Source organism: Xiphophorus maculatus, chromosome 14, assembly GCF_002775205.1.
Source record: "Xiphophorus maculatus strain JP 163 A chromosome 14, X_maculatus-5.0-male, whole genome shotgun sequence".
Classification (NCBI taxonomy): Eukaryota; Metazoa; Chordata; class Actinopteri; order Cyprinodontiformes; family Poeciliidae; genus Xiphophorus; species Xiphophorus maculatus.
The window spans coordinates 37736-61072 of NC_036456.1; the positions used below are offsets into that span (position 1 = coordinate 37736).

The following is a 23337-nucleotide window of genomic DNA, read 5'->3' on the forward strand; positions in this document are numbered from 1 at the left end:
CTCCAGTGCTCTCCACTGACCCCCCCTTCCTCATTTTACTTAGTGTAACGCCCAGCGCACACGAGCTGTCGGCTGATTGTCTGCCCATTTTCAAAACCTGACAGACCACACATTACCCGACAGAAATCCTAGGTATAACGGTTCGATCGGGTTCGATCGTGCCGTGTGGTGTCCAACAATGGGCACAAAATAATGGCCACAAGTCAGGGAACTAATTTTAAAACCAGGCATTAATCAATGCTTTACTACAGTCTACCTGAAATGCATGTGGCTAGTGTCAGTCCTGACTGAATGAAAATCATTAGAACCTATTTACGTCACATAACGAAGAACAGCTGAAAAGTTACGGGGTTTATCAACTGCGGTAGCAATTTCGCTCCAACTTCTCCCCTTGTCATTTCTATATTCTTTGCATGTTGAATAAACATTAATGTTGTTTCCACATATCATCTCCAATGTCCGCTGGACTTCAGGTTGTGTAGTGTCAGCTGTTTGGGATCCCCCTCTGTAATTTCCCCTCAGAAAGCACTGAGGAGAATCCGCGCTTTCTGATTGGCTACCTGTCACATTCAACAGGCTGCGTTAATCGCCCAGTCGGGGAAAACCCCTGATTTAGATCGGAGCGGCAGCGACGATCTACTGTAACACACCACATAATCTTAGAAAGACCAACGTTTTAAGATTGTTGTAAGGGGAAAAATAGCAGCAAAAAATCATGTAGTGTGAACTATTGCATCAGGTAGTCGATGTGCCCATCTTCTCTATTTAAATCTAATTATTACTGAAGGGCAATATAGTATACACACTTCATAATCTGCAGTCTTTTGGTTGAATGCTGTATTTATTTCCACTTTGGCTTTATGTTGTTTAGTTTTTATCAAGTACATTTTTGGTTAGGCTAATGGAGACTGAGAATCCATTTTGTTTTTGGTTGTTTTGTTTATTTTGTTTATCAGTTCCAGTGTTAAATATTCTTTTGAAAATAAAGTGTATCTATCTTTGGCAGGAAATCGCATGCATTATTACGTCATTTCCATTAAATTAGTGTAAAAAGGTCTTCAAACAATATTATCGTTTATCGCAATAATTTTTTGAGACAATTAATCGCTCAGCAAAATTTGCTATCGTGACAGGCCTATGCGCCCATCACTCTGGAACAGGGTAAATCTCGACTCATCAGACCACATGACCCTCTTCCATTCCTCCAGAGTCCAATCTTTATGCTCCCTAGCAAACTGAAGCCTTTTTTTCTGGTTAGCCTTACTGATTAGAGGTTTTCTTACGGCTACACAGCTGTTCAATCCCAACCCCTTGAGTTCCCTTCGCATTGTGCGTGTGGAAATGCTTTTGCGTTCACAATTAAACATACTCCTGAGTTCTGCTGTTGTTTTTCTTCGATTTGATTTGACCAAACGTTTAAGTAATCGCCGATCACGATCATTCAGGATTTTTTTCCGACCACATTTCTTCTTGGAAGACGATGGTTCCCCACCATCCTTCCAGTTTTTAATGATGCGTTGGACAGTTCTTAACCCAATTCTAGTAGTTTCTGCAATCTCCTTAGATGTTTTCTCTGCTTGATGCATGCCAATGATTTGACCCTTCTTAAACAGACTAACGTCTTTTCCACGACCACAGGATGTGTCTTTTGCCATGGTTGTTTAAGAAATGAGCTGTTACTCATTGCATCAGCTGGGGTTAAATAACTTGTTGCCAGCTGAAAGATAATTGCCTATGCAGTACTTATCCAATAGGAGGTTTGTACCTATTTGCTTAGTTAAATCCAGGTGGTGACTTTTTTTTTGGCCAGGCAGTGTATGTTTGGAATTGTCTATAAAAAAAACGTAGGGTTCTGGAAATTTGAATCTATAAATTCTGACATTTTTAGATTCCAAATATACCTGGAAGTCTATTTGGCTGACTGACATAACTCTTTAAAAAACATACAGTACAGACCAAAAGTTTGGACACACCTTTTAATTCAACGAGTTTCCTTTATTTTCATGACTATTGACATTGTAGATTCACACTGAAGGCATCAAAACTATGAGTAACACATGTGGAAATATGCACTAAACAAAAAAGAGTAAAACAACTGAAAATCCCCCTTAAATTCTAGTTTCTTCAAAGTAGCAACCTTTTGCTGTGATTACTGCTTTGCACACACTCTGCATTTTCTTGATGAGCTTCAAGAGGTAGTCACCTGAAATGGTTTTCACTTCATAGGTGTGCCCTGTCAGGTTAATAAGTGGGATTTCTTGTCTTATAAATAGTCATGAAAATAAAAAAACCCATTGAATTAGAAGGTGTGTCCAAACTTTTGGTCTGTACTGTATGTGTAATATTTGCATTTAGTTTTTGTTTGGGATAAAACAAGATTAAAACTTGATTCAAATGTGACTCAAAAATTGGAATATTAAAAGTTAAACAAATTTGGGAGCTATAAAACACTTAAGTTTGTTCACAGTATGATCACAATGCGTCTCTCTCTGAAGTTAGTTTCATGTCTTCAGAACTGAATTCTCTGTGATTTCCTCCTGCAGACACAGAGGCCAGCAGAAAGATGCAGGAAATGGGCATCCTATCCCTGCTCCCCACCCTGCTCAACCCCCAGTCTTCCTGCACCCCAAAGGTCGCCAACATCATAGCAGAGATGGCTAAAAACGGTAAGTTCCTCTTGCCAAGTCAGTGACCAGGTTCATCTGCTAAGGATGGTCTCTGCTTGGATAAAGGGAAGCCAGGTGTTAGCTTGGTCAGAGCCTTTCCTGACTGGCCCTTCTTCACTCAAACCTCTCATAAATACAGAGTTGCAGGGTTTCTCCCAGAAAACTTTCTAAGCCCGGTGGACGGGGCACCGCGGCGGTCCTCCGTGTTTTGTATTAAGAGATGTTAAGTTGACAGAAAACGTAAAAAAAAAAAAAAAAGTAAAAATATTACTGGTTAATTATATGTCACGGGAAAACATCTCTAGTGAAACACTATTTAAACCCACAACTATAGAATCTTAAAAAAAACTATATATATATATATAAACAATATAAAAAAAACTGAAACACCTGGTTATATGTGTATATATATATATATATATATATATATATATATATATATATATATATATATATATATATATATATATATATATATATAAAATACAGTCATATGAAAAAGTTTGGGCACCCCTATTAATCTTAATTATTTTAATTATGTTTGCAACAACTATTTCAGTTTGATACAACCAATAACTTATGGACACAGTAATATTTCAGTATTGAAATGAGGTTTATTGGACTAAATGAAAATGTGCAGTACTCATTAACACAAAATTTGACAGGTGCAAAAATATGGGCACCTCAATAGAAAAGTGACATTAATATTTAGTAGATCCTCCTTTTGCAAAAATAACAGCCTCTAGTCACTTCCTGTAGATTTTAATGAGATCCTGGATCCTGGATGAAGGTATTTTTGACCATTCTTCTTTGCAAAACAATTCCAGTTCAGTTAAGTTTGATGGTCGCCGAGCATGGACAGCCTGCTTCAAATCATCCCACAGATGTTCAATGATATTCAGGTCTGGGGACTGGGATGGCCATTCCAGAACATTGTAATTGTTCCTCTGCATGAATGCCTGAGTAGATTTGGAGCGGTGTTTTGGATCATTGTCTTGCTGAAATATCCATTCTCAAGAATCTGTTGATATTGAGTGGGATCCATGCAACCCTAAACTTTAACAAGATTCCCAGTCCGGCATTGGCCACGCAGCCTCAAAGCATGATGGAACCTCCACCAAATTTTACAGTGGGTAGCAAGTGTTTTTCTTGGAACGCTGTGTTTGTTTGCCCCCATGCATAACTGCTATTTTTATGACCAAACAGCTCAATCTTTGTTTCTTCAGTCCACAGGACCTTGTTCCAAAAATTAAGCTGGCTTGTCCAAATGTGCTTTTGCTTACCTCAAATGACTCTGCTTGTGGCGTGCTTGCAGAAAAGGCTTCTGTCGCATCACTTTCCCATACAGCTTCTCCTTATGCAAAGTGTGCTGAATTGTTGAACGGTGCACAGTGACAGCATCTGCAGCAAGATGATCCTGCAGGTCTCTGGAGGTGGTCTGTGGGTTGTCCTTGATTGTTCTCACCATTCTTCTTCTCTGCCTCTATTTTTCTTGTCCTGCCACTTCTGGGCTTAACAAGAACTGTCCCTGTGGTCTTCCATTTCCTTACTATGTTCTTCACAGTGGAAACTGACAGTTTAAATCTCTGAGACAACTTTTTGCATCCTTCCCCTAAACAACTATGTTGAACAATCTTTGTTTTCAGATAATTTGAGAGTTGTTTTGAGGTGCCCGTGATGCTACTCTTCAGAGGAGATTCAAATAGGAGAACAACTTGCAACTGGTCACCTTAAGTACCTTTTCTTATGATTGGATACACTTGTCTATGAAGTTCAAAGCTTAATGAGGTTACCAAACCAATTTTGTGTTTCAGTAAGTCAGTGAAAAGTAGTTAGGAGTATTCAAATCAATAAAATGATAAGGGTACCCAAATTTTTGCACCTGTCAAATTCTGTTTTAATGCATATTGCACATTTTTTGTTAGTACAATAAACCTCAATTCAATACCATCAGCTATTAGATATATCAAACTGAAATAGCTGTTGCAAACACCCAAATATTTAGAAATAAAAATAATTAAGATTAATAGGGGTGCCCAAACTTTTTCATATGACTGTACAGTATATATATGAACGCTCTGATCAGGTTTTTTGCAGTTGGTAAAGATCATTTATGAGGCCAATCTCTGCCGATCGCCTGGAATGGTTGTTAATTTTTTGGTATAGGGATAAGTGATACTGTTGTCTGTCAAAATGGAAAAATTATCTGACAATAACTTCACCTAATTTAGACCTATTTCGACATATTTTAATACATAGCTAAAATCTTTTTATTTAAGTTACATGCTTCAGCGTTAAGCAGACGTTCGGTGTGAAAGTTTACTGTCTGGTACAGGTTGAGCAGCTCTACGTCTGTGAAATATTACTACCAGTAGTTTTGGTTTCTTGGACTTTATGTGACAAGACTTTCAGATCTCACCTCTGCCACGCGCATTGACTATGGCTGACTAAGTGGACAAAGCATTCGATATGGTTTGATGCATCGTGTAACCGGAAAATTAATGCTAAAAATTATATAAAACCAACAAGATGTGTGACTACAAGGCGAGCACAAAAGGTCCTCACCAGGCTGATGAGTTGCATGATGAGTTGTTAAGCACTAGTTCTTACCCACTAACTCTCAGGCCAACCGGGAAGGAACACAGACATAAACTTTACAGGGAAGACAGAGCCACTCTGGGCAGTGTGTTGAAATGTAAATGCCCCACATAATTCTTTGTTCACAAAGATAAATCCTTCTCACCACTCCCTCAAACCGTACCTCTGAAAGCGAGAGTACAAGTTATTCCTGCGGTTCATATAGAGCTGCGCAACCAGAGCTAATGCAGTGGGTTTTAAACTCCTACCTTGATATAGAGTTCTCCAAAGAAACATAATTCCTCACAGGGGATCAATGTAAATATTCATATAGGTGAGGCTATGTCCAGTTTGAGTGAAAGGAGGCGTGCGCGATCCGCGCTGAGGTAAACTTCAGAAATCAAGCAGCAGCAGTGTGAAAGGTAAAGCACAGAGGCGCCAGCTGTGTTATTGGTTTGCTCTTCCGGCTTTAAATGCGTCAACTATAAACCTATCTTTTAGGAATAAATCTGCTGAGGCAGTGAAACGCTCAGAGCAACAGAGACGTTTGCAATCCGGCTTTAATTTTTTTTTTTTTATTAAGTGTTTTATTATTATTATTATTATTATTATTATTATTATTATTATTATTATTATTATTATTATTATTATTATTATTATTATTATTATTTTCCTAAAAACATAAACAAGCAACACTTAGCCTGGCAAGGGGACTAGCACAGCATGGCTGGCCGCCAATCTTATAATGCACTGGGGGAAATCCTGGAGTTGGATATTGATTTTCCATCATTTTTCTGTGTGATGAAAGTTTTTAGAGGAATAGGAGACCTGAATAAATCTTGAGCAAGGAAAGGTTATGATAATCAAAGAATTCTCATTGTGCAGGATAGCAGCTAATGATCACTTGCCAGTAGTTAGCTGAGCCAGGCAACAATCTGCTGGCATTTATCTGTCATTGCATCTGAAAATGTGTGCAATCAGTGGCTGCCGTGTTAAAGACAGCTCTGTGTTTTCCTTCAGTTGGTTATTTAGGTAGATTGAAGGTAGAAACTCCACCACCTGCATCTTGTATCACATGCGTGATTTTTGTTGTGGAAGCTTTCCTTTCTGTTCAGGGCTGGAACAATGAATTGGATTAATCATGGTGAATCAATTAAAATAATTGTCAACTAATTTTGTAATTGGTTAATTGTTAGCTGGGGACTACAGACTAAAAAAGGCCTTTTGCTGAAAGAAGAAATGTAAAATAATTAAGTCAAACATGTACAGAAAGTATAAACATTTTGCATTTAAAGTAGGCAAAACCTTAAATGCACATACTTTGTGTGCAAGTTCTACCCAGAACTCAAGTGGCAGTTTTAGCTTCACCTGATTCAAATTCTATTTAAAAAAAATCTCCTACTAAACACCTTTTATTTACAGTAATTAATTTGATAGTAAATTGAAAAATCCCTGATCAGCCCGACACTGTTGATGTTCAGCTCAGCAGACAGAGCTGAGCTTTTCACTTGTTGATGTTAGGATTGTTTTAGCTGCAGGTGCTTCCTTTGCCACAAATAATGTATCGTTCACTCACGCTACACGTATAAAATGCTATACATTTTATACAATGAAATGATTGTTTTCTAACTTTAAAAAGGAATTGAATTATTTCTTTATTTACATTTTTACTGCATTTACTGTACTGTATTTTGAAAAATCTGCAGATTTCTTTATCTGATCAATCATTAGAATAATTGATTAATAAAATAATAGTTAATTGCAACCCTAATACATTTAACAGCTGAATGGACTCTTAACTGCAGTAAATGCTTACTCATGATTAGAGGGGGCTCTGATAACAAGGAATGAGAAGCTGTGATTTAGATCAAGGCATATTTATATGATTAAAATGGCCCAGTCAAAGTCCAGACCTAAATCCAAATCTGCAGTCTTGGAAATTGATTTTTCAGAGACACTCTCCATCCAGCCTGAGTTTGAGCTACTTTGCATATTAATAGATACAAAGAGCATGGTAGAGTCATAGCTCAAAAGAGCAGCAGGTAGGCCTGTCACGATAGCAAATTTTGCTGAGCGATTAATTGTCTCAAAAAATTATTGCGATAAACGATAATATTGTTTGAAGACCTTTTTACACTGATTTAATGGTAATGACGTAATAATGCATGCGATTTCCTGCCAAAGATAGATACACTTTATTTTCAAAAGAATATTTAACACTGGAACTAATAAACAAAATAAACAAAACAACCACAAACAAAATGGATTCTCAGTCTCCATTAACAAAAAATGTACTTGATAAAAACTAAACAACATAAAGCCAAAGTGGAAATAAATACTGTATTCAACCAAAAGACTGCAGATTATGAAGTGTGTATACTATATTGCCCTTCAGTAATAATTAGATTTAAATAGAGAAGATGGGCACATCGACTACCTGATGCAATAGTTCACACTACATGATTTTTTGCTCCTATTTTTCCCCTTACAACAGTCTTAGAACGTTGGTCTTTCTAAGATTGTGTGGTGTGCTACGGTAGATCGTCGTTGCCGCTTCGATCCAAATCAGGGGTTTTCACCGACTGGGAGCTTTAACTCCACCTGTTGAATGTGACAGGTAGCCAATCAGAAAGCGCGGATTCTCCTCAGTGCTTTCTGAGGGGAAATTACGTCGGGGAATCCCAAACAGCTGACACGGCGCAACCCGAAGTCCAGCGGACATTGGAGATGATATGTGGAAACAACATTAATATTTATTCAACATGCAAAGAATATAGAAATGACAAGGAGAGGAGTTGGAGCGAAATTGCTACCGCAGTTGATAAACCCGGTAACTTTTCAACTGTTCTTCGTTAACGTGACATAAATAGGTTCTAATGATTTTCATTCAGTCAGGACTTTACGCTGACACTAGCCACATGCATTGCAGGTATACTGTAGTAAAGCATTGATTAATGCCTGGTTTTAAAATTAGTTCACTGGAGTTGTAGCCAATATTTTGTGCCCATTGTTGGACACCACACGGCAGGAACGAACCCGATCGAACCGTTATACCTAGGATTTCTGTCGGCGAATGTGTGGTCAGTCAGGTTTTGAAAATGGGAGGCCAACAGCTCTAAGATAGTGTAGTGTGCGCTGGGTATTACACTAAGGCAGGGGTCGGCAACCAATGGCTCCGGAGCCACGTGTGGCTCTTTCATCCTTCTGTTGTGGCTCCCAGTGACTTTGGGAAATAGAATATTTTATTAAAATTAAATCATTAAAAAATTATAAATTAAAATCATTTTAAAATAAATTTCTAAATCTGAAGATTATGGTAAACTTGTAACATTAAAACAAAAGTTTTGAACATTTTAAGCACCCAAAATATACTTCATGTCCGCCGATGTGCGACAGGCATTCCTGGCATACCCCACATGTCTGGCAGACCGCATGTTTTTAGCTCACTGATTTATTGACTTTTTGATCCTTGCCTGGAAGATACATCATAAATAAATCCAAGAAAAGGAAACATTCTGAAGATGGCAGAACATTTAATGCTATGTGGACAGATCATTTTGCTTTCACCGCTGATGAAACTGGTTCACCAGTCTGCTTAATATGTGGCGAAAGACTGGCAAACAACAAGAAGTCAAATGTTGAAAGACATTTCAAGAGCAAACACTCTGTCTTTGCTAAAAAATATCCCGAGGGAGAGGAGAGGAAAAAAGGCCGTTTCGGAGCTGATGCGAAAGGCTGAAGCGTACGGAGCCCCCTAGCAGTTGATAAACTGCTAAAAATCCCATGGGGGATTTTTTTTCTTTTGCGTTACCTCGCAAAACTTTTGCGTTCCCTCGCAATACTGTACTGGTCAGTTATGCAGCATAATTGAATACTGCAAGCCTTTCTTACGGTGGGCGCCGTATTTATGCTTTAATATAAGGTTATGTGAGGTTTTTCCATGAATGTTAGTATCTTTTTGTGAAATATCTGAAGTTTTATATCTTTCTTTAGAATAGAAAGGCACCACAAACCTACGATATAAACAGAAACCTTCCGTAAGTAGGAAAGAAATAAAAACACATTATAATTTGGACTATTTCTGAGTTATTATCGCGGGTAATAAGTCATCTGACAGTTTTGATTGTGTCTCTGTTGTGTTCGCAGTCTGAATGGTTTAAAGAGCTGCTTTCAGTGCCGCTCCATCTTAGCCTTAACAGACATAAACATACAGTAAAAAATAAATCGATTTTCAATCAGTGTTTTGCACCAAACAGTTAATAATATAAGTTTTCACTGAGGCTCTGTAAGAGCCATATGAATGAAATAAGTAATTATTGATATGACAGGAGCAGCGACTTTGACACTTAGGAGTGTCGACGTGGGAGTGACGTCACCAGGTATGAATGGGAAGGATACTGGCTTTGTGTGTATGAGGAAGCGGTGAGCGGGGCGGTCAGTCCTTGCAAAGTTTGGAGCATGATCATCAAAATGGAATAAATCGATAATTGTGACAGAACAAAGAAAGAAGAGGTTTGGAGTTGATTGATACACGGACAGATGAGATTCCCCGAGTTAACCCAGTGCGGCCCTTTACAATCATTAGTTTGTCATGTTTTTAATAATAAAAACTTGTTAATAGTAAAAACTGTTTGGTGCAAAACACTGATTGAAAATCGATTTTTTACTGTATGTTTATGTCTGAGGCTAAGATGGAGCGGCACTGAAAGCAGCTCTTTAAACCATTCAGACTGCGAACACAACAGAGACACAATCAAAACTGTCAGATGACTTATTACCCGCGATAATAACTCAGAAATAGTCCAAATTAGGATGTATTTTTTTTTCTTTCCTACTTACGGAAAGTTTCTGTTTATATCGTAGGTTTGTGGTGCCTTTCTATCCTAAAGAAAGATATAAAACTTCAGATATTTCACAAAAAGATACTAACATTTATGGAAAAACCTCACATAACCTTATATTAAAGCATAAAGTACGGCGCCCACCGTAAGAAAGGCTTGCAGTATTCAATTATGCTGCATAACTGACCAGTACAGTATTGCGAGGGAACGCAAAAGGTTTTGCGAGGTAACGCAAAAGAAAAAAATTCCCCATGTCCCCTAGAGGGCTCCGTAGTACCGTACTACAGGACACAGAAGCAGACTGCGCATTTTTTGGTTTGCTTGGTTCGTTCAGTGCCGGTGGATAATATTTGGATAAGTTTTGATTTTTATCTCCTGAATAAGAGGAGGACAAGTATGGAGCCCCCTAGGGCAGTGGTTCTCAAATGGGGGTACATGTACCCCTGGGGGTACGTGGAGGTACTGCAGGGGGTACGTGAAGCTTTTCAAAATATCTTTAAAAAATCAGTAGGCTCCTCATAATAAGTCTTGGGAAAAATTATTTTGTAAAAAGTTCGATAAAATATAAATGTGTGTTCATGCACTGAATTTTATATTCAGTATTTAGTTTCAATATCCTTTAAAATAAAACAGTTTGACTGGTTTTATACTTTCCTGGTGGTCACCGTCTTCTGTTTTTCTTTTTTGTTTAACCATGCAATGTTTGCAATATGGATGTATTTGTCAGGCTCACTGATATAAGTTGTTTGGCTTTAAAAAATCAGACAGTGATTTTACAGCACTGTACCTCTTTTTAATTCCAAAAATGTTTTGCCCATGTCAGGGGGTACTTGACTAAAAATATATTTTTAAGGGGGTACATCACTGAAAAAAGTTTGAGAACCACTGCCCTAGAGGATATGGGGATTTTTTTTTCTTTTGCGTTACCATGCAATACTTTTGCGTTACCTCGCAATACTGTACTGGTCAGTTATGCAGCATAATTGAATACTGCAAGCCTTTCTTACGATGGGCGCCGTACATTCTGCTTTAATATAAGGTTATGTGAGGTTTTTCCGTGAATGTTAGTATCTTTTTGTGAAATGTCTGAAGTTTTATATCTTTCTTTAGGATAGAAAGGCGCCACAAACCTACGATATAAACAGAAACTTTCTGTAAGTAGGAAAGAAATAAAAAATACAACCTAATTTGGACTATTTCTGAGTTATTATCACGGGTAATAAGTCATCTGACAGTTTTGATTGTGTCTCTGTTGTGTTCGTAGTCTGAATGGTTTAAATAGCTGCTTTCAGTATCGCTCCATCTTAGCCTTAACAGACATAAACATACAGTAATAAATCGATTTTCAATCTGTTTTTTGCACCAAACAGTTTTTACTATTAACAAGTTTTTATTATTAAAAACACGACAAACTAATGATGGTAAAGGGCCGCACTGGGTTAACTCGGGGAATCTCATCTGTCCGTTTATCAATCAACTCCAAACCTCTTTATTCTGTCACAATTATCGATTTATTCCATTTTGATGATCATGCTCCAAACTTTGCAAGGACTGACCGCCCCGCTCACCGCTTCCTCATACACACAAAGCCAGTATCCTTCCCATTCATACCTGGTGACGTCACTCCCACGTCGACACTCCTAAGTGTCAAAGTCGCTGCTCCTGTCATATCAATAATTACTTATTTCATTCATATGGCTCTTACAGAGCCTCAGTGAAAACTTATTATTATTAACTGTTTGGTGCAAAACACTGATTGAAAATCGATTTATTTTTTACTGTATGTTTATGTCTGTTAAGGCTAAGATGGAGCGGCACTGAAAGCAGCTCTTTAAACCATTCAGACTGTGAACACAACAGAGACACAATCAAAACTGTCGGATGACTTATTACCTGCGATAATAACTCAGAAATAGTCCAAATTATAATCTATTTTTATTTCTTTCCTACTTACGGAAAGTTTCTGTTTATATCGTAGGTTTGTGGTGCCTTTCTATCCTAAAGAAAGATATAAAACTTCAGATATTTCACAAAAAGATATTAACATTCATGGAAAAACCTCACATAACCTTATATTAAAGCAGAAAGTACGGCGCCCATCGTAAGAAAGGCTTGCAGTATTCAATTATGCTGCATAACTGACCAGTACAGTATTGCGAGGTAACGCAAAAGTTTTGCGAGGGAACGCGAAAGGTTTTGTGAGGGAGCGCAAAATAAAAAAAAATCCCCATGTCCCCTAGGGGACTCTGTAGACAAGTGACTGCATTCTGTTTCTATTTTTCCTTCAGTGCGGGTTGGGTAAGTTTCGATTTTTATTTCTTAAATACAAAGACCCAAATAGACAGAGGGTATTTTGTTTGAAATTGAGCATCAACAAAGTGTAAAATGCGTTTTGTTACGTGCAGAAATAAAATTTTGTGTTCTCTGCAGCAGTTCGTTGATTTCATAAACGCAACATAGTATCGATTTTTGTACATAGCATATAGGTTTTATATATATGACGTCAAAATGGGTTGTGGCTCCAAGTTCTTTCTTTTTATTGTGAGGCGGTCCCAAATGGCTCTTTGAGTAGAAAAGGTTGCCAACCCCTGCACTAAGGAAATGAGAAAGGAGGGTCAGTGGAGAGCACCGGAGTTGAGCCTTTTTTCATTCGGTGTCATCAACAGAAAGAGAAAAAGGACGGAAGAGACGATAATGCCGATAATTGAAATGACGTCGATAGTTTTAATTTATCGTATGATTAATTGATTTATCGTTTATCGCGACAGGCCTAGCTGCAGGTAATCAGAGGTAGGATATACAAATGCACACCACACTTTTTAATTTATAAAAATTGGTGGGTTGTTTATGCAATTAATTTTTTTGCATCTTGCTTGTGATATTTTTTTTCTTTAGTCTGATGTAAAAACATTAGATTACTATTTGTATTTAATTTTTTATGGAACTATATAAAATAAACTAAATTGAAATGAACTGACCTGATCAACTTGTGTTTTCATTTTGAAATGTCACTGTTACACATATCTGTACAGGGGAATTAGCTAAAACCTGGTCCACTACATCTTTCCATGGCTATTCTGAGGTTAATGGATTCATTGTGTGTCATCTCTGGCTTTCTCCTTCCATATGTGCCGTTCTGTCACATAAACTCAGACTCAGAATTCTAATTCTGTTTAGTAATTGGATTCTGATCCCTTTTCTCCAGAGTTCATGAGGAGTCCCTGTGTGGAAGCTGGCCTCATCCCTCCTCTAGTTCAGCTGTTAAACTCCACTGACCAGGAGGTTTTACTGCAAACCGGTCGAGCGCTTGGCAACATCTGCTATGACAGCCGTAAGTAGGAGTTAGATTTGCTTTGGAAATGCTGGTTCAGAGGATTATGTTTCTTTTAATCATCTGCCAAAAAACTACAGAAATTGGGCAACAAAGAGCGTACTGGATCTGGCTGATATTTTTGACTACATTGGACTGTTTTTGTATTATATAATTTTTTTTAACACAGTAAAAGAAATATTTATACAAACATATTCAAAGATTACATCTACATCAGGAGGGATTAATGTGTCTAGAATGTGCACAGAGTCACATATTGAAGCTAAGCTCCACTGTTCTGTGATATGCAAACCTAAAAGAGATTCCAGGTGATTTGATAATAATATGATTGCATGTAAAATGGCTGCTTGCAGCCCTTCTGTGATGTTCATTCTGAGAAACTGTCATTTAATCCACGTTCTACCAGCAGAACATCTGACAGTTGTTCTCATTACAACTGTCAGATGTGATGCAGAGTTTATTGAAGAGCTGGTCTTCTGCAATCTGCTAAGACCTGGCATTTGTTCAGGCGGAGGTAGGTGCAAGATTATTAGGATATAAAACAAAGCTGATGAGTTTAAGTCTAAGATGGAGGAAGCCCCGCTGATAAATCCTGTCTCCAGGTTGTTTGCAACCATCAATAATATCGATTCTCTTCTGGACATGTCAAGATTTCCTCAGAGCAGATAAAATTAAGAGTTTTTGGGGAAACCTCTGTGAAATAGATAGTTTAAAGCCTTGTGACTTGTTTAAAAGTTGAGTGGCATATCTACGTTGAAGTAGGCAGAAGTAGTAAGCTATCACAAAGTAGAAGATTTTAGAATTTTGTGAAATTTTGAAGAATTTCAATTCTAATGGGTCTGAAATTGGCACAAAAGCGCAAATATTTCAAAAAGTACAATATTAAAATTTAGCAAAAGATGTAGCATAACTCAGCAGAAAATTAGTTGAAGTTAGCATTACTAGTTAAACACAGAAAAACATACGGAAGTCGGAATAATAATAAAGAGAAACAGGAATTTAATAAGTGAGAGTGCAATAATGCATTCTCATTGAATATTCAGTGCAAGTAGCCTACATCCTCTTTGATGAGGGGGGCAGTAAGGGACCTGGATAATGGATAGGGGGGCTGCTGGCCCAGAAAATGTTGAGAACCAATGCTGTAAAGGTTTTCTCCTGCTGGATTGTGACGACATGTCTTGTTTCCAACCATGATGTTTTGAACTGCATTTGAATGCACCGTAGAAGCTAGGTTAGCTTCTACTGTAGAAGCTAACCTAGCTTCTCCTCTAGTTTGATTACTTCAGTAAAGATTACAGTGGACCTCTGGTTAGGGACAACCGCTTCCTGCAAATAGCTGAAATAAATATTTGAGTCTTCCTCTAAAAACACAACTGTATATTTTAACAGTTCACACACCAAATACACATTAATATTCAGCCATAAGAACAGTGGAAACCGTGTTGGCACTTCCCCAGAAGCTTCCTTATCTCCACTCCACTTACATCCAATCAGCGGCAGGGAAAACACATTTTGCTCTTGGTTTGGCTGCTTTGCAAATGCTAACCAATAGTGTGTCAAGAAGTATTTCAATTTCTGGTTTTGCATTTTTTGACAGATTTTTTAGATATGCTCTATGATAAAAATACACAATGGGACACAACGGTGGGACAAGGATAAAAACCTGAGACCTGTATATGGAGGTTGTCACAGGTTCCAGTTTGGCGCCATGACTTTTACAGCATGCTTTCCCTTTCTCTCTCATGACATACTGTCATATCTAACAACTGTCAAATAGATGACACTATAGCCAATAAAACCCCTTAAAAATATAAAAATAAAAAATAATTTAAAAAATCGACGAATAAGTAAGTTTTCTCTGAATAATTTGCAGGTATGTTTCAAAAAGATCTGCAAATACTGAACCTAGAATATGCAGGAGTGATGTTTACATAAGGCCTCATGTTGATTAAGCTGGGCCAAGGTAAAGTGAGCTCTAAATCTTTTTGCTGTAGCTGAATGAGAAACTGGAAAATTATACTATCAGCCAATTTCCCAAAAAGAAAGAAAATTAGGACAATTCATTAGTGCACCCTTACCTACAAATATCGGTCAAAAAATTAACCATTGACCATATTTTTTATTATTATTATTTTTATTAACCCTCTGATGGATGAATTATGATCCTTTGTGTCAGAATTTTTTTTCTATTTTTTAAAATTCTTTTCTTAAGGCATAAAAAGGTAGGAAAATCTTTTTGTAAAAATATTTTTTTTTTAATTTTTTATTTTTATGTGATCAATTGTAATTTTGTCAAAATACAAAGTTGTTATTTGAAAAATACATCAGTAGTATTGTTCCTTAGGGGTTATCTGATGTCACAATATTTTTTTTACTTGCAAGAGTCGTCTACAGTAGAAGGAGGGACCGGGTCGGTTCTCATGCTTTTTTGTCTGTTGGCCATATTGTATTTAACAAAAATAATTTCTTGCATTTGCAGCTGATGGTCAGTAGTTGATGGTATATTTTATGATGCATTAGTGTCCACTTCAGTGGTCTGTGTGCATTTATAACATAAAAATCCACAGGAAGCACAAGAAAATGGCTTTTAGAAAGCTGTCCACTGTAGTGACCACTATGCACGAAAGGGTTAATTTTAAATCAATTACAATACAGAGAACAAAAGAGAAACCTGTGCTGCCACACACATACACACACAAAAGAAACACAAATAAACAAAACAATTATACTATGTTATCATAGTACCCCACATGAATAAGAAATAAGGTGTTAGTTTCTTCCTCCAGTCCACGTCACCTCACGGCCATTAAGAGAAAAGAGGAAAAGAGAAGAGGAAAAAAAACAGGCAAGAATAAATAGAGCAGTAAAATAAAATACTAAAATCTTAAAGATTAAGTAGAAAAGACTCAAGAGGACCCCAAAGTTTCAAAAATGTGTCCGATTTGTGGGTAAGTTCATGAGTCAGTTTTTCCAAAGGTAAGGTGACGGACATCTGTGTAATCCATATATTTACTATAAGAACATATGGCGAAGTCCATCGTAGCAAAATACACTTCTTAGCAAGAAATCGAAGAATTGTAAACAAAGATTTAGAATGTGGATGTGGATTAGGAGGTAACATTTAGAAGATAAAACAGGGGATAAGGAGAAGCGAACACCCCAAATCTTTTCAGTTACAGAATGAAGGTCTTTCCAAAAGGTCTGTAATAAATCACATGACCAGAGTAGATGGAAAAACACCTCTACGCCTAAAACATTTACAGCAAAGATTGGAACGATTGGGGAACATTCTCTGGAGACGCACAGGGGTATAGAAAAGTTTGAAATAGAGTGTATAGAATAGGGGTTGAACGACTACATATTTTTTAAGGTCGACTACATCATGATAATAGTCGAGTCGATGTCGACTAGTCGCGGTGACGTCATAGTGACGTAAGCGCAAAAACCCTTCACAACTACTTGGAGGCTTTATTAGCTAATTTCACGGCAAATATTGACCCCCCCCCCCCACACACACACACACACACACACACACACACACACACACACACTCTCCCCTTCTCCTGCTTTTACTAAGTCTATTATGGAGATTCTTCGTGAGCAGCGGGGAACGTTTGTTGCACAAAGTCGGGTCTGACTTTTTTTTTCTAAACACCGGCTGATGCTGATGATCTCTGGATAGTTACTATAGGAGTCAAATTATCACACTGACTACGTGGTGCTTTTGGAACATCACAAGCCGAACTTGTTATGAACGGATCCCGTTTGGTTACAGCTGAATTCAACGAAACCACCTGCTTCTCCTCCGCCCGATGCGCGGCAGGAAGCTCTGCTGACTCAGCAGATTGAACGATTTAAGATATTTTCTAGTCAACGTCAACATGATAAAAGTCGAGTCGATGTCGAGTTGACTAGTCGTTGTGACGTCATAGCAACGCAAGACGCAAAGCTTTGGAGTAACGTAGAGGCTTTATTACCCGTTTTCACGGAAAAATACGGCATTTACACAGAACAGCAACAAGTGAAACAACAAAACATCGGGATAGTTTATGATAAATAACAAGTTGCTGGGAAACCAACATTCAAAAGGAAACGCACATCTTTTAGATGGCATGTAAAAACAATAAAAAGAGGTGGCACGGGGGTGGGGGGGTAAATAAAGTTCACTCGCTGTCAATATTCTCTTCGCTAAGAGTTCGCTAAGAGCACATTGTCATACAAGGACCCAGTAATTTCTACCTGTTTGACAAGATGCGGGCTTGTCCTCGATCTGTTTTGAAGACGCCATTTTGTAGCCAGTGTTCTGTCAGATCAGCTGTCAGAGTGTCATACACTTCTGACAGCTGATCCGATGACACTTCTAAGCACGAAGTGTCATTCTTAGCACGAACTCACGGCTATATATATGTCAGATAAGTATACACTGTCATTACCAACTACAGGCTTTTATTTAATCAGCAGCTATCATTACCACAGATCTTTATTTAATCAGCAACATAACATCATAATGTATTAGTTAGATCGTCGTGACAAAGACACTCGCGAGCCGGCTAAGTGACATCCTTAGCGGGAAGGGGGCGAGTTTTAGACGGCTCGTGTTTTGTAGTGGACTGCAGCTGCAACTCCATCTCCTTTTAAAAACACTGTAAAACCACAAATATGCATCCATCTACACATCATTTAAACTAATGTATTAACTTATTTTTCTTGTGTCTTGTGACGTATACTGTGCTGTCAGATCAGCACAGGCTGTCACCACCGGCAATCACATGACTGCGACTAGTCGACATGAAATGTAAAAACTCGCGAGACGTCCTAGAGTCGACTAGTCGACTAGTCGACTAATTGGTTCAACCCCTAGTATAGAAATACAAGAGCATTGAGGAAAGGTTCCATTGCAAATCTTGAGCCAATCTAAAGGACTGAATTTCACCTCCAGATTATGCTCCCACAACCACTTGACGGAGTCAAAGCTTGATGGTTCAGAACCGAGTAAAGATGCATAAAACTTGGAAATCAAACCTTTGGCAGATTTGGTTAAAACCAGAGTATTTTCTAAATCCATCAGTTCCATATGGAATACATTGGACCTGAACAATGACTCCATAAGTGCCGAATTTGAAGGTATTTATAAAAATCTTTTTGAGGGATGTTGCTATTGTTCCTGATTTGATTAAATGATTTGATAGAACCAGAAATCAAAAGATCAGACCAAATCAGTCAGACCAGAAAAGGACCAGTTCAATAGGCCAATACTTCTAATCGAAGTTGGTAGATCCAGTTTAAAGTCAGAGAGGATCGAACAGAGATAAAGGGAGAAATATTCAAGTAGTTCCTTATGTCTTGCCACGCTAACAAAGTACTATAAACTACCATGTTTTTACTTCAACAAATCCAATTGATCTAAGTTATTGATAAAAGGGAGAGGGCGTATCCTTCTTGGACAGCATGATAAAGGTTCAAGGTCCAGCCATAAACAGTTGTTTGTACTAGAAAACCAGTCTGACATAATTTTAAGCTGGGCAGACCAGTAATAAAGCTGCATGTTGGGTAGAGACAAACCTCCCAACTGCTTGAGTTTAGTAAGGGTGGAAAACCTAATTCCTTGATGCTTATTGTTCCAAATAAAATGGGAAATATGAGAATTAAGGGATTTAAAGAATGTAAAAGACAAGTAGCAAGGAAGGTTTTTAAACAGGTAGTTTGATCGAGGGAGAATATTCATTTTTATTGTATAACCCTACCGAGAAGTTATATAGGTAAAGCGGACTATTTCAACAGATCGTTCTTAATGTTCTGAACTTGGGGGGAGTAGTTTGATGAGAACAAGTCTTTCAAATCAGGAGTAATTAAGATGCCCTCTAAAACCTCTTTGAGATGTGTGAAAAATAGGCTGTCGCATTGATAGGTTTCTTTTAATTCCTAACCTGCAAAGAATCAACCAGAGACACAATTTTCTTTTCTGCAGAAGAGGAGAGGCTGAGCCCAGACACAGAAATCCACTGTCAAACACTGTCTGGGATCAACTCTGCCCGATCTTTCTCCGCATTTGGCTTTATTAGAAAATACAAGGAAGGAGGTTGGGCTTTTTCACATAGTCACACAAAGAATTTGACCAATGACCTTTGCTACAGGGTGTTCTGGAACCTTCTGTGGGCATGCCCTTACAAGGGCATGGGGCTGACTGCAACTAATCAGTTTCACATGAAGCTGATAACACAGGAATGTGCAACCGTCTCTAGCCTCCAGACAAACATCCTAAAAATGGTTAATAGTGTTTCACAGAAGAAAAGGAGTCACGTAAACATCAAACAGAATAATAATATGAAAACATAATCTTTCAAATAAACTCACAAGTAAATGAACTTAGATAATTTTTCTAACATGCATCATATCTTGAGGTATATTGAGAGGAGAAGCGACAGACTGGCCATCGCACCGCCTGCTTTCGTAAAATGTTTTCAATATTTTTCTAAGGTTGATGGTTTTCTGTCAAGGTACTTTAGAGCGAAATAATGTGACAGGATAACCTCAGGCTCCCAGCCATTAATTTTCATCCTTTTCTCAAAAATTCCAGAGCTCAGCGCACACCAACTCTCTCTCATTGCTGCTATTATTGTGAGTGAGGTACAGGTATGAATCGCGGTACTATTGGAGAGGAGAAATGGCACTCTTATATGCTTCAAACGGTTTTCGAATACGTCTCACGGCTCCTGAATGGGAAGGAGTTGTTCGGACTGCTTTTTTCATAAAAACTGATTGGGTGTCTCACAAAGATAGAATTCTTTCGCCACCTTTCTGTCAAACACACATGACAGTGGGCAGAGGGCTTAGCTACTCTCTAGAACTACAATGATGGCTGAAGGTTAGAACTACAGTGATGGTGGAACTCTCACTTACTACAGAGGAGGGCTGAGTTGGCAGTTAAAAACTACAATGATGGTAGAAGAAGGCTGAACTACAGTCATGTCAGAATGTTTTGGGAGTTGTATAACCGATTTTAACCGGAGAGTCAGGGAAATGGCTGTGGCGACCAGGAGCTTTGGTTGAGTTTACCCGGAGAGTGGGAGTTAACTCAAACGTTTTTTGGTCAAAAGCAGCACAACAAAACTTAATACGCCTTTAATTAGGGAAAATCGAAGTGTCACTATTTGAAAAGGAAGGACAATAAAGTAAGTCAGATGGTTCTGGTTGCTAAGCAGTACCAGCAGAACCAGGGACGGTTGACCGTTAGTGAACACAAGAAGGTTTCTTCAGATGACCCCACCAACCTAGCTAAACTGGGTGTGAGGTTAAGCAGCTAAAAAGACAACTTATTGGCACTCATCGGAGCTGAAAACTAGGTTAGTACAGTAAGAGGAGTCTAAGCTCTGTCTTAAGCGCAGTGCTGGATGTGAAAATTGCTACTAAAGTAATTCCCCCCGACAGCGGGGGAATTGACATGACGCCGGCTCCACACCCATGCTGACGTAGAGCAATCCTCCCCCAATCATTCCAGGGCACTTGTCAGCAACTGACCAATCAGCGTTCCAAGTACAGTGAACCCTTGTTTTTCGCAGGGGTTACGTTCCAAAAAGAACCAGCGATAGGCGGAATCCGTGAAGTAGTAACCTTTATTTTTTTTTTACAATTATACAATGAAATACTCCATAATACATTGAAACCAAAGAACAAAACCTTTTTAAAGGCCTAAGCATTTGTTTAACAAATAAAAGTATTGTATAAACGTTTTTTTAAATTTTTTTTAACAAATAACTACTGTACTGTAAAATAATCATTTTAATCATCAGTACGAACTGAAAGCTTCAAATTGCGGAGTTCAGCACCGCCCCACCGCGACCTGAGTAATTGGATTAGAACGGGAGAAAATGAAAAATTATTATGAAAAAAAAACAAAGTACAGTAGGACACGTGTATTTCACTGCTCTTCTGACTGTTCCGCTGCATCCTGACTCCGCTCTGTAGCGTTTTTTTCTTTTTTTCTTCTAAAGCCCGCGGTTCAGGTGTGTTTTTTCGAGAGAAGAACACAGTTATCGGTAGTTGTTGTCGCTCTTTTTTCTTCTGGGCAAAAAGATTCTTGAAAATGGCAAGCTGTTTTACGTACGTGTACATATTAAACCACAACGTTATTGACTTAGAGGTAGAGAAGAAGCGGAGAGACTGTTTAGCCAATCAGAATGCAGAACACACTGCACGATGCAAATCTGTGAAGTAGCGAAACCGTGAAAGGTGAAACGCGATATAGCGAGGGTTCACGGTACAGTACTCCGACAATATTCACAGTATCTATCATAGAAAACACGCTGCAGTCAGAGAAATTTTGAGGAAAATAATAGATAATCACGGTCCAAGTTGTCAGTGGGTAATATGCAATCCCTACAGCCGTCACCCAGAACATATTGCAAATTTTTTTTGCCCAGGTCCCTCTTCAAAATGAGATCTAGATCTCAATGGGGTTTATCTGGTTAAATAAAGGAATATATATATATATATAAATATCCCTATAAAATCCCCTCTTATTAAAAAAGGAAAAGACCTCTGCCGTTACAGATGACCCAGATGACATTGTTACCAGACTCTTCGCCATCATCAATGACCAGGCCGACTCACACGAGAGCATGATAACATTAAAAATTGAGGGGCTTAAGAAAACTATTGACTTTGTCTCTGAAGAATTGATTGATATTAAAAAGAAAGTAATGGAGGTGGATGCTAAAGCTAAAAAAGGGGAGGAGCAGCTGAGAACCGTGGAGAACCGCATGATGGAGCTTGAACGTTACTCTCGCAGATGGAATCTGCGGCTGGTTGGGGTCCCTGAGAACGACCAGGAGAACATCAGAAACAAAGTGATTCTGATCTGCCAGAAAACCATCGCTAATGATAACATAAACGAGGCAGACGGAATCGACATCGTTCACAGGCTTGGGAAAAGTGATCACAGCAAGAAGACGGCGCGCAACATTATTATCCAGTTTCTGTCTCTACGGCGAGAGACGTCCTCTGAAGAGACGTCCTCTGGAGAGCCGCCCTCTGGAGAGCCACCAAGAAGTCCAAGTCCCTGTTGGACAACAACATGCGCTTCGCAGAGGACCTGACAGTGGAGGACCGGGAAAAACAACGCCTCCTCTGGCCATCTGTACAGGAGGCGCAGGGCAAGATGGCCTATTTCACTACTGGACGAGCATTCATCAACGGCAGTGAGATCTTCCCTCCCTCCACCACATGATGCGCCACCTGCTGGTTTCAAGTTCATCCTGATCCTTTTGCGTTTACAGTTTGCTGTTATATTATATAAATAAGTTCTCTGTCATAAACAGGAATAGTTTGCTAGAATATAGCCAATATGGCTCATTCATTATCAATATCTTCTGTTTACGGAGCTTGAGCTCTAACTCGTTTTTTCATAGCGTAATTTGCTATCCCACTAATATTGTTCTTTATTGTTCTCTATGGAGGATTTGTTCTTTTGTTCATGTTTCTCCCGTTTCTTTCAATGCCATTGGGTTAAGAAACAATTTGAAGCGCAAAGCAGTCTTTTTATTCATTAAAAAATTTAAATCTTATTTTTGTTTTATTCAGGAGTCTCACAGCACTATAGATGACATGACAATTTTGAAAAGTCAGTGGGGAAAGGAAATATGGGCAGCACATGGCTCAGAGAAAACTGCTGTGGTTTTGATTCTAAAAGATACATTTCCAGGGGAGGTAATGAATTACGACAGGGCCCCCTAGGGGCATCTCATTGTTGTAGTTCTTGCTTTCGCACAGGCTATTATAATAATAACCAACATATATGGCTACAACTCTCATTCAGACAACAAGGAGCTTTTTGAGTTATGGGATGAAAAAGTCTCATCTTGGTTATCAAAATTTCCTGAAGCCATTCTAATTTTCGGTGGTGATTTCAATTTGGTTTATGATA

At 38.4% G+C, this 23337-nt stretch overlaps 1 protein-coding gene across 4 annotated transcripts in view; it reads left to right on the forward strand.

Annotated features, from left to right (window-relative positions):
* Positions 1-23337, forward strand: part of rap1gds1 (Rap1 GTPase-GDP dissociation stimulator 1) — a 66699-nt gene that overhangs the window by 6546 nt on the left and 36816 nt on the right. For all 4 annotated transcript variants that reach the window (XR_002753916.1, XR_002753917.1, XM_023346856.1 and 1 more), the window contains exons 3-4: positions 2544-2666; positions 13290-13415. Coding sequence is in view for 2 of the 4 variants with exons in the window: in XM_023346856.1 (XP_023202624.1) it covers positions 2544-2666; positions 13290-13415 (249 nt within the window). In the remaining 2 variants the exon portion in view is untranslated. The remainder of the gene's footprint in view (positions 1-2543; positions 2667-13289; positions 13416-23337) is intronic.